Source organism: Psittacula echo (genome assembly GCF_963264785.1).
Source record: "Psittacula echo genome assembly, chromosome: 6".
Classification (NCBI taxonomy): domain Eukaryota; kingdom Metazoa; phylum Chordata; class Aves; order Psittaciformes; family Psittacidae; genus Psittacula; species Psittacula echo.
This window is the reverse complement of record NC_137743.1, coordinates 36477262-36490206: the sequence shown is the minus strand read 5'-3', so window position 1 is coordinate 36490206 and position 12945 is coordinate 36477262. Positions and strand designations below refer to the sequence as shown.

Genomic DNA, 12945 nt, shown 5'->3' with positions numbered 1-12945 from the left:
ATGGTTGAGACCTTTTAGAGTCATTTTGCAGACAAAATAGGTCACAAGTCTTCTATAAGGCTTTTTTTGACTGAGGTTCATCTTCATTAATAAATCAAGTTAACTTCCAAAGTATCATGCTAGTAAGAAAACAGAAAGTATGTATGAATTTATCTTAATCACATGAATCAGTTAAACTCTTTTAATCTTAACCTTTCTGTTTTCACAAGTATTGCATAGCATTTCTCTTGAAAACAAAACAATGTGAATAATACTTCTTGGAGCATATTTCAGTTTTCCCCCATATGCAGTTCGCAATCAAAGAAATCTAATTTAGGAAGCTCCCTACTAGTATTTTAATTTAGAGAATATGTTAAAAATTGCAGGATGTTTGTGTCCTGAAGGAATCTTTTATTTTCAAAACAGGAAGCATGAAATCAAAATTAAATCCCAAAATCTGTAGACAGGAGAATATCAGACTCAGTAGTCCTACTGAGATTTTAGATGTTAGTTAAGAGATTCATTCTTTTCACTCATTAAGTTTAGAGGATAAATATTTATGCTTATATATTTGTGCTTAGATATTTTTTGGTCACAAATCTCAGTTTTCTGTTTGATAAGAAATGAATGCTGAAATCCCTCTAGCAATCTTGGGTTTATATGTAAGTAATACAGGTTTACGTGCTTCACAGACCCAAGTTTTTTTAATGAATGTTCTCTACTGTAGAAGAAAAGATTGTTTTTTTCATTCCACATGCTCTATTCACAGTTGCTCTAATGCAGTGAACAAGCCAAGCTATAAATAGCAAATCAGAAAATTAATTTGGTTTAGTAAAGTGTTAGGTGTCTTTGAGTCCTGATGCAACTGAAATGGAAATCAGATTAAACCTACCTGCCATTGGCTCTCCGAAGCTGCTTTATTTATATTCTTTGAAAGCTCAGTGGAGTTAAACCAGCTCTAGAGGAATGCTAGGCACTGCCAGAGGTTGTTGATATTGCAGGGAGCTTCATGTGCACATATGCACAGAATGCTTCATGGGATAAAGTGTCCTACATCCAGGTAACAAAAAGGGGAGTAGAATACCTGAAGCCTGAGGAAAAAAAAAAACAACCCTCAACACCCATCCCAGTGGCCTCACAGCCTGGGAAGGGCGTGGAGCCACAACTGCCCCCATGATGCAGCGGTCTTTGCCAAAACTAGGAGGTCACACCTGTCTCCTTTCTTACTGTGGTCTTCATATCAAACATGTAGGTTAGGTTTTAATCATCGCTCAAATTTCTGTTGTTAATATTCTCCTACATTTTACTGGAAAACAGGAAAAATGTATTATTTGTGAAGTGTTTTAATACCTCTACATTCACTTAGCAATTATTTAACCTACAGTGCATTCAGAAAATTGTTTATTTTCTTTGTGTTCAAAAGATATTTAAACCCTTACCCTTAGCTTGGAAATGCAGTTTTCTTGAAAAATGATATGTAGCACAAGACCACAATAAAAAATATGTTTGTTTGGGGTTTTTTTCCGCCTGGAAGTACACAAAGTGTTGAGGCAGAGTGCATTCATCCCCATATACATTGCCTTTTTTATCCCTAGTATCAGTGTGCCCTGTTTCTGTTAATCAGTGGTACATCAAGGATGTATCTGGTGTCACTCCATCGATGCAACATGTGAAGCTGGAAAGGTCAGAGGTGAAAGGAAGAAGCTGCATTTTGTTCATGTCTTCCTGCACAGCAGGTGCATAGTTTTCAGGGCACATGGTCTGCTTGGGGAAGGGAAACCTACCCTGTGCCAATGGGAGTTGACTAAAAGAATACAGGCAAACACATTGTAAACCATGAAAACCATGAGAAATCACTGTAAGCCATGAAAAATTAGTATTTTGTTGTGCCCACTTGAAATGGTGGACAGCTTCTTGACAGCAGGGGGAATTTTTAATTTAAGTTTTTTTAATTAGGACAAGTATTGTAAGCTAGGATTTTTATTTAATGGGCTGTGCTAAAAGCTATCTGTATTCATTATAGAAAACATAAACTCCCCTCAGAGCTCTCCTTTGCTTTGTCCTGCTGACATCAAGAGACAAGATCTGTCAAAGCTGAGTTTTCCCCACTTATCAGGGAACTTCTAGCTACTGCTTATGATTTCTGTCCTTTGCCTTAGAGTTAGTACTTCTAAGAAGGTGAAAGCATATTGCACTTGAGTACAGTGCATCCTAAGATGTATTTCCCTTGAGAACTGTTACAATCTGTTAGAGCTAAGCACAGATCCAAGGCTCCAACAAGAGCAGTCAAGGAGCTCTAAGTTGTTTCCTGAAAAATTTCAACTCCTTCAGTCTCTGTTTAGCTAATCATACAGTGTGTATAAATTATGATTCATCCTCTGAATAACCTAAACCCTTCAGACTTCTATATGATCTTTGCAGTGTGCTAAAAGTCTCAGTCTTTATCATGTGAAATTATGTTGTGGGGTTTTTATCAGTCAGAGCCCTTTCTAAAGATAAAAGAGTACCTAAAATACTCCTGTACAGAGATAAGGGGACACAGATGGTTGCAGGCAGAGTGGTATCCCAAAGGGAGCAATCTCAGCATCCTTATCTTCTCCCTACCACTCTGTACTGCACAGTTTCAGAGGCAGATTCCTGGCCTGGAGGAATAGTTTCTCTGACCTAATGCAGACATAAATATGTAACATTTATATGTAATTTCATAAATAGCTACAATTATGTCTACAGAACAACAATGATTGAAAATAGTGGTAACTGTTACTCTTGAAGTGACTCTTGATGTAATATGAAATTCACAAGGCAATCTTATGATATTTTTTAACATTAAAAAAAATAAAAATAAAAGCTTAAGTTTAGCCTCTGCAAAACACTTGTAGTTTGGGAAATTATCTTCCGGCCCATTGATTTCCTTTTAATTGGACTAATAATTTCTGATTATTTTAATTCTCCTAAATGAAGTTATGATAATGCACTAAAATCTGCAAAACGGATAGAGTGTTGCGCTTAGCTTTTAAATGGAAATGCAATATTGAACTTTCTTTGCCTTTTTGTGGATATAAAAATATGTATAAGAAATTTTCTATCTCTTTTTTAGGTCCTGAGGAAGCAGATTTTAAGTGTGCCCTGAATTACATTAGCTGCATCGGTACAAACAAATGTATTCACTTCTCCCAGCTCTGCAATGGTGTTTATGACTGTTCTGATGGGTATGATGAAGGAGTACATTGCCGGGGTAAGTAAACTTGCTGAGGAAAAAATGCTTTAACCCAAAATCTTCTACTCTGTTTTCTTTTCGCGTTCAAAGAGAACCAGCACTTTCTTCTTTTTGGGAATGCATATACAGATGTATATATATATAAAAAAAAAAAAAGCAAACACAAAAGTGAATTGATGGAGGCGTATTTTAATCCATATTTCAAGTTTATTTTACAACTATTCTGTGTGAAGAAAATGCAAAAAAAGCTCATAAGGGTTTTCAGACTTTAAGTTACTAAGCATGTATGATGGAAATAGTTATACTGAAAGAAGGATGAGGAAGTTTTTTTTATTCAGGAGCAAGTGCTGGTCAGCACACTGTTTGCCAGAATATTTTTTTTTTTCTCTTTGTTTAAACAAAAAAGCCAAAGAAACTCACTCAAAAATGCATCAGGTTTGCTGTGAGCATTATTTTTTGTTGAGGACTTGCTTTGGGGGGATTTTATTCCAATAATCTACTATGTAAGAGTGCTGTTACCTAATTTTGGCAATGAGAAATCTTAAATAGAAATTGGTGCAGGCCAACTGTTTTTTTAATATCTTAGCTCTGCTACTCAGAAGACTTAGTAAGGTTTGCCTTGGGGATACTTATAAGGCTGCCATATTAAGTCCAAATCTGTCATACCATGAGTTACTAACATTAGTTATTTTCAGGCTGGAATTAATCAGTGTAATACTGCTGACTTCCCAAAACCACAAATAGGTTTTTTTTATATAACCAGGTGAGAATACAGGCAGTCATAAAATATATGACAATACTTATTTATAGAGATAGAAATCATACCTTTTCTTGAAGGCTCTACTTTTTAGTCCTTGTTCAATGAGCATTACACAAAATCAGAATTTGTGTCAGGACATTGATTTTGGCACAGGACCCAGCATGCAAAACCTAAAAAAAGTTAAATTGGCCAAAGTAGAAGTTGGCCCGTACTGAAGTTTTCTGAAATGGCAGATGAGTGTATTTTAGAGAGCAGCATTGATTCATTAAGTGCTATTTATATGTGTATTCCTCAACAGTCACATATTTGTATGAATTGCTCTAGATTAAATGGCAGAGGATTAAGAACTTCCAGTGCTGAATAATTATTGCATTATAACTCTCTCATATGTTTACTGCATTTTAACCCTTTGAACTAAGAGATTAATTGAATCAGAAAAAATACACTAAAAATGAAATCCTATATTAGTGTAAAATAGTTGTGTTTGGTTTTCACATGTAGCATTTTGTATATGTAGCCTGTACTCTGGAACATGATAGCACAGTATAATTCCTAATCATTATTCATGCCCTTTCAGTTTATGGTCAAATGTAAAGTTCATGTTGATTCTCACTCCTTTACAATCATACGTGAATATGAAAACTTCCCAATGGTAAAATTAATGTCTGCTCTAATAAATTACCATAGAATTTAGTAAAATATACTAAACAAACATTTGGTCTAAACCACACAGGACACATAGAAAATGAAATTCTTTTATTATATTTTATTAAGAATTTAAGGTTGTCTCCAAACAACTCATCTAGTAAGTGGTTAACAACTTGGTAATATTAGGTTTTGTAGTAATTATGTATTTTGACTTGCTTATAAGAGGCAGTTCTTGAAATCACTAATGGAAACATTTCTATCAACAAAGCCAAAGAATATAGGAAACAACATTTTTTCATTATGTTCATGTAGTTTGATAGTAACACTTGCCACTGATGTTCTATTATGATAGATTCCTATGTATTAGGAATTTTTTCATTATGTTCATGTAGTTTGATATTAACACTTGCCACTGATGTTCTATTATGATACATTCCTATGTATTAGACATTTGATATGAATGCAGTACAGTTGTAATTATTCTCTCTCTGTATGTTTATATATCAGAACAATGCATGGGTAACTGTTGAGTCATTCTGTTGTACTTTCTATGTCCTGAATACACGAGTCATGTTTAGATATCTGCATGGCCAAAAGCTGCAAAGTTGCTTCAGAAACCTAGCCAAATAGTTAGCTTTTTCTTGATATTAGTAACAAAACTAACATTTTAAGTATGTACCTCTTTAATTAGCATTGTTCATATGAAATTTTTGATTGACGATAATAAGGGTTTTAAATATTTAATAGCAAACATGTCGATTGATTACAGAGCTGACTATATTAAAACAAGCTATCACTAGCGTCACTGATGGTGCTGTGTAAATAAGTCATGGTCTGTACACCAGGGAAATAAGTTATAATATGAAGGGAAGTGGAGGAAGGGGCGTGTCCATGGCAAAGACTATTTCAGTGTACAGGTCACAACTCCACAGGGGTGAAAGCTTCTAATAACACTGAAGAACTAATGGACTATATGCATTCAGTAACTGGAACTAGACTAATTTTTTTCTCTAAATTTAATGCTTACGTTGGTTCATTGCATTATGATCTTTTAGAGATATATTCAGGCTTGCACCTTTCCCTGGCAAGTAAAAGTGCGATCATATCTTCAGTGTGAAATGGTAATCTATGTGAAATTTCAAGGAAATAGTGGTAAATACAATGACATTCCTGTCTCATCATCTTTTATTTCAGGCACATAAGCATTTTTCCTGGTGAATGTAATGCATAAATTCAGGAGGGGTTGTGGCAATATGAAATAAAAAATGTTTTATTATGTATAGATATTTCACATTACGTGTTTCAATGTCCTTCAGAAGAGAAGGGGTGTGTAGTTCATGGAAACTGAAACTCACAGCATATAATAGTGATAAGACATCTGTATTTGGTCATTTTGTATTCTTTACTATTATTTTGACTACTTAATGAAAACTTTAAAGAGGCTGAATAAGCAAGGGATCAATATATCTATATCTATATCTATATCTATATATATATAGTATATACTAACCCCTCCTAAAAAGAATTGGCTGGGGCTGGTCAGCTTTCCGAGAGATTCATCAGATTCTTTCACTAGGATCCAATACTGCTGAATGGAGGAGTTAGTACCCACTGGTATTTGGAGTATTAATAAGGCTCAGGTAAAATTTACCAGTGCCAAAATTAGGCTAAAGTTTGAGTAGTTCTAGTAGAAGACAGATCTGTAGTTGCTCTTGATAGTTAAGCTTCTTTCTTTAACACTGTTCTTCAGGTTTCTGTTGAGAGTCAGGTCTTTATTTCAGTTACATTTTCAGCCACTTTTAAAGCTCAGCCATGCAATAAACTAAGAAGTCTTCTTTCACAGAGAGTCATCAAATTATTGCAAGCCGAACTACTTAGCCCCAAGTTTTTCCTTCCCGCAGTTCATCCCAGTCCTGTATTGGTAAGCCCTCTGTGAGCTCACCAGGGGCATCATCAATATGGGACCGGGACTAGGTCAGGTAAAGCACATCATGTGCTACAGCTTGCTGCAGCCTCTGATTTTGTGGTCTTTTGAAGGTTAAAATACCTATTTTTATTTATTCTAAAGGTTTTAGGAACAACTTAGACAGATATCCATCACAGGTTAGAGGGAGTAACCTGGCCTTGCGTTATGTGAAGGATTAGATAACATACTTACGATCACTTCATGAGAATGACAGTCACGTTCCCATGAATCTTAGAAAATGTTTTTTATAAGGCTGCAGAGGTGATTTGTACAATTTTATAAATAAGTACTTTATATATCTCTCTATATATATGGCAAAAAAAAAAAAAAAAAAAAGAAGGTAACATGCCAAAATTAGGTTTTGGTCTGTCTCTGAGTTAGAGCTATTGAAAACTAAAACTTTCACAGAATATAGAGACTTCCTTCTTCTAAACAACTTGAGGGATAAGTAATTATTAATAGCTGCAGGAATGGTTATACTAATTCAGGATACTCCAGCCATAAAAATACTAAATAGTGAAAAAAAAACCAAAAAATGCTAGAGCAAATACTCTGCGTATCTTTGGCTTATGCCAATTTATCAATGGAACCATTATAGAGAACAAAACTGACAAAGAATTAAGAGGCCAAGGTAAGAGCCCAGTGAAGGCGTGAATCACACACCTATGCTGTGACTTTAAATTTAAGTATATTTTGCATTATACTGCAGTACCCATTGCATTTCTATGGACAGTGGGAATACTGTGGCAAATTCATCCATCCTATTTGACAAAAAAATAGTAATATCGTTAGCAGTCTGCATGTGCACATTTCCAGTACACATATTCGCCATAAAGTACATTGGGATCTTATTAGTTTACTGTCATAGCCCTGACATGGACTATGCTCTGTACTTCTTTGGTTTGAGGATAGACAAGCCAAGGCTTTGAGAAGGGGAAAGCAGGAATGTTGTAGGGATTCCCTAGAAGTCTATTTGCACTAAAATCCTGAAGTGCAGAGTTGAGCAGGTTCTTGAGGATGCTTTCTGTCATTCTAGTCACTGTTACTGATTAGCTGCCAATAGTATCTGACCAGTATCCTAGCTCTGTGACATGCAGGAGTCACTGGACCAGGGCTTGTCAGAGCTCAGGGTATTGCTCTTCCTGGCTCTGCATCTCAGCAGCTCCCCACTGAAGATGGGGTTGTATGAAAATGTGGCTGTATCTATTCCCATCTGAAATACTGATTATTCAGATAGCTTTTGCCAACTCATATTGAAAGTCATTGCAATAGCAGCACTGCAGCACCCGATAAAGCCCCTTGCTATTTGGAAAGTCACCATACGTAAAGTAATCGCCTGCATGTCTATCTGTCTGCCTACCTAGTCCCATGGACAAGATGAACCTGGGCATACAGGAGAAATTTGCATTACCTTAAGACCAAATGTCTTATGAAAACAAGTTAATTTTTTTTGTTTGACGTATTAACTGAATGTAACCCAACATAACTTAATAGGTTAATTAAGAAAATCTAGGAGAGATCACAAAGGTTAAGATACTTTCTTTTTTAATTAAAACTTAATTTTTGACTGAACATAACAGATCTCATCGAATCCTTCCATGCCTTCATATTATTTGGATATTTTTATACTGTGATCTGAACCATAATCTCTAGTCAATAAAATATACAAAGGCGAACTCTGGATCAATTAGTATTAGGAAACTGCAGAACAGACATGCAGAAGATCTGACTGAAAATAATATTTGTAGGAGCTTACAATCAGAGTATTATTTTTCTGTTTAGGCTTTTTGAATGAATTGTTATCATAAGACAACAATAAATGCTGCTATTACTGAATCATGTTTTCATTCTGGCATTTCTACAGCTGGAAATCTCTACACTGGGAAATTTTAAGTGGTGTTTACCAGAGGGGAAAATACAAATTTCAGAATTTTATGGAAAATTCAGGCCTTTCAAGAATGAAGCAAAATTATAAAGCAAAGTTATGGAGCTTCATATGGATTTTATTTTTTTTTCTTTCTTATGGAGTTGTGTAAGAAGGTAACAAAGAAAAGCTAAATTAGTCTAGAATTATAAATGTTCCCACCATTTTCTCATGAAACTGTTTCTAGAAGTAGTGCAAAAGATTTCCCTGTAAACTCATTTGGTTTATTCTGACAAGCTTTAAATTCAGTCATCCTTTAAGACTGTGATATACAAAGCATCATGTCAGGTTGCTGAATCCTTGAACCTCCAGGAAATCTCACCATGCTCCTGATGTACCAGTGGGGCTGATAAAAACCATCAGGTAACATTCAAAATTATTCCCTTTGCAACTGCTCTGCGTTCTGCATCAACTCTTCTACTCGTTGTTATAAGACAGAATAGAGAAAAAAAGTGTAGGCACTAAAATAAGATGATTGTAGGCATTTTTGCTTTGGAATAGAGATGCTAGTAAGTAACTACATTTGTCTGGGCAAAGGCTTTTTTTGCATTTTTCCATTTTATTGCATCTCCTTTTTATTTCACTGTCCAAATATCCAATTTCTTGTGTAATACTCTCCCATCTTTTTGCCTTAATAGAACATGATGTGGATCATTGAAATTAGCCAAGGTCATTTAATCTATTCCGCTGTCAAAACAAAGAAGTCATGGACATGGTGATTTAATAACTTTCTGTCAGAAAATCTTATTGCAGCAAAGCAAATTAAGGGTGGCTAGCACAGTGACAGAGCCGGAGAAGACATTAAGAGTGATTTGATTTCATCCCACCTTTTGTGGGCTGTTGCTAAAGAGATTTTTTAGGGCACAATACACAAATGAACACTGTTGTTAAGGTATTAGTATTGCCTACATGGCAAAGCAAGTGTAGGATTTAAATGTTTGACCATATTGATAATAATATAAAATAACACATCATTATGTATTATGTAGCATATATAATGTGCTTTTGTCCACTGAAGGTGTGATGTGTGTCTTGTCTCCTCCCAATAAGTATTTCCATTTCAAGTTGCAGTATTCATTTTCTTGGGAGAAAATGTTGGATACTGTTCCTTACTTGCAGAACTAAGTGTTGGTCAGGTATGGCCTCCCGAATACAAGTACTGATAAGTCTTCCTATTTAGCATACATGTTTTAAATACATATACTTTCTTCAATGTCATGGAAAACATGTTTGCAACAGGAATACCATATTTACATGCAGTGTTGAATGGTGGCACTGTGTAGTTCTTTTTAATCTTCCTTATGGGAGAGAGGATTAAATATTATAAGTCAGATATTTCAGCTTTTCTGTGATCCTCTTGCCTCATAAAATGCACAAAATGTAGTAGAACATTAACATGTCATATTTTAAACATGATCATGGTAGTTAAGAGGGCCAGTTAGTGATGACAGTAGTTAACTGGCTCAGGTTTAGGGCTATATAAACCTGATGAAAACAGCTGCAGTCAGTGTTGAGGGATATGTGATGGAATGATCTGAGAAAGCTTTGTTCTACTTTCCAGGGATTTTGGTTAAATGGTATTTATTGTTTCCTGCTGCTGTTTCCTGCTCTTACTGTTTTGAGGCTGCCCTCTATTGAAAGAAGAAAACAAACATTTAAATTCTTACTATGAGCATCCCCTTTTCTGTTTTATTCAATATTTTTTGTTATCTTTATGTTGTGTATAGTTATATTATTATTTTTCCCTGTTGGAGCTAATCAAACTCTTTAGCAAATTGTCTTACATGAGAAATGTAAGATACTTTTTGTATGATATGATATTTTGTATGATATGATATTTTTTTGAAGATAAATACTCTGGGCATAATCAGGAGTTCCAGTCACATGACAAAAAAACCAGCACTCGTAAACTCAGCCCACAAGCAGGAGTTGTATCTGCTGGCTGGCTGCCATTAGTTCACATCACAGAGTATATCTTACCTGCATTTTCAGTATATAGGTGTCAGAGACAGCTTTTCAGGGAGGAGATACCAGGGGCTGACACCAATGTTTATAAAACATTAGTGACCTTGAGGCATAGGGAGAATAATAGCATACAGTTTATATTTTTATTTTTATCTAGCTATTGTCACCAATATTTGGAGTGCAGGGGATACATTAGACATACTGATATCTTATTTAGAAGAAGTAATGGGGTTCTTTTTCAGTTTCCTTTTAAGTATTTTTTTTTTTTCAGAATATACAGGAACTTTACATCTATAGAGTAACAATTAATACTTTTTACATTAGCTAATAGTAAGATTACATCTGATGAGGAAAAAATGTATCTGAGGCACCTGTCAGTAAAATATGTGATTATTAAATTTCCATGGTCTCTTACTCCAGTGACATTATTTGCCTATTCATTGCTCATATCAACAGAGTTTTAAAATAACTGGGCAACCTGATGTTTGAAGTGAGGAAGAAAATTAAGTGAAACTCACATGCTGAAAAACGTGGTGTTGGTTCTTCTAAAGGTGTTTATAAAGTTTACCTAAATTTACAGAACGGGATCAAATTGAAGACAGAAAAGAGCAAATTCTGGGGCTAGCGTCACATAATTTGTCAGAAATGCAGTTGTCAGTTTTCTGCCTCAGGAGTCCTCAGCCACGCTAAATTATGAAACTCAGTTTCAAGTTCTTTCACTCTCTGCCTCAGGGGACTTGACTTCCCAGCTCCTTATCTTCCCAAGGTGGATAAACAAATGAGCAAACTACAAGATGTTCTATGTGGGGGGTGCTTTTGTTCCTCATGGCACTCTTTGTGGAATGAACAGTTAAACATTTATTGTAGCAAATACTTGAAGTTCCAGTGTGTTCATTTGAATTCTCATGGCAAAGAGTCATTTCTGGTCTCTCACTTGTTTCCATCTCAGCAATTAGTTGGCATTGTTAATCAAAGAGGGTTAATTCTGGGAGACCCACCTGGAACACATATGCCTTTATACAGCATCCACTTGCCCGGTGTCGTGGTTTAAGCCAGTCGGCAAGTCAGCCACACAGTTTCTACTCTGCCCCCCCCCCACCCCACCCCCAAGGGATGGGGAGGAGAATCGAAAGAATGTAACTCCCACGGGTTGAGATAAAAACAGTCCAGTAACTAAGGTATAACACAAATCACTACTGCTGCCACCAATAATAATAATGATAAGAGAAATAGCAAGGAAAGAGAATACGATACCACCTGCCGGAAATGAGCCTGACAAACAAGAGGATGTGCCCTTCCGGGTAACTCCCATTTACATCCCCGGGCATGACGTGCTGTGGTATGGAATACCTCTTTGGCTAGTTTGGGTCAGGTGTCCTGTCCCTGCTTCCTCCTGGCTTCTCCTCCTCCCTGGCAGAGCATGAGACTCACAAAGTCCTTGGTCAGGGTAAACATTCTGACCAGCAACTGAAAACATCGGCTTTATCAGTATTATTCCCAGGCCGAAAGCCAAAACCACAGCGCTGCACCAGCTACTAAGAAGGAGAAAAAGTGACTGCTGCTGCTGAACCCGGGACACCCGGCCACTTACATACATTGTATTTTGCCTTTTCACACAGTACAGAACTGAAAAGAACTCACAATTTTTCCTTTAGACAGAACTTTGATTTCTTACTGCATCAGACTTCTTGCAGTTTGCAATTTTGAGCTCATGAAACTGTATAATCAAAAAGTCTTAGTACTTTTCAAATTGTTTAATACAGTTTAAAAATTAAAGTTGCCAGAATTTCTGAGACTGCGATAAACAAGATGTCACCAGTTTTAAGTAAGATTGATAATATTCAGTGGTGTGAAGAAGTTCACATTGACAGTGTGAGAAATAACTCTTGGTCTTCCACTAGGAAGGAAGAGTATGCACGGAGCATACAAAAACTGGTTTTCAGAATTCATTATATCCTTTCTGGAAGATTTCAGTAATCTTTTCTCCACAAAAATCTGTGTCAAGAAAATGTAACTTATTCTTTAAATCACAGGAGTAATGCCTAAAATTTGAGGTATCTGTGAAATGTACACATTAAAATACTGTGATGTGAGATGGAAAGAGTTAAAAGTTGTGGGAGAAAGAAAATAAAAAGTGTTACCATGGGAAAGTACAGGAAGTAAAAGGCAAGTAAAAAGAATCACTGGAAACAAGTAAGAACAGGTTACCCAAAGTGGTAGATTCTCTGTCCCTAACAGTGTTCAAGGCCAGGTTGGGTACCCTGGTTGGATACCAAGGTTGGATGGCCCTGGTTGACATGGTCTAGTGCGAGGCATCCCTCCCCTTGGCAGGGGGGTTGAAACTAGATGTTCTTAAGGTGCTTTCCAACCTTAACTGTTCTATGATTCTATGAAAAAAAACCAACTGGGGACAATACTGGGACCAGTCAATAACAAGGTTTAGTAAAATCATTTATGTGAGTACTAGTAAAACAGACCTATTTTGT

At 36.0% G+C, this 12945-nt stretch overlaps 1 protein-coding gene across 1 annotated transcript in view; it reads left to right on the top strand.

The window, feature by feature from the left end:
- The window catches only part of LRP1B (LDL receptor related protein 1B), a gene marked incomplete at both ends in the record, with an annotated part of 775176 nt that overhangs the window by 300849 nt on the left and 461382 nt on the right, over positions 1–12945 (top strand). The window contains one exon of the mRNA XM_080621164.1: positions 3077–3214. Within this exon, the coding sequence (XP_080477290.1) occupies positions 3077–3214 (138 nt within the window). The remainder of the gene's footprint in view (positions 1–3076; positions 3215–12945) is intronic.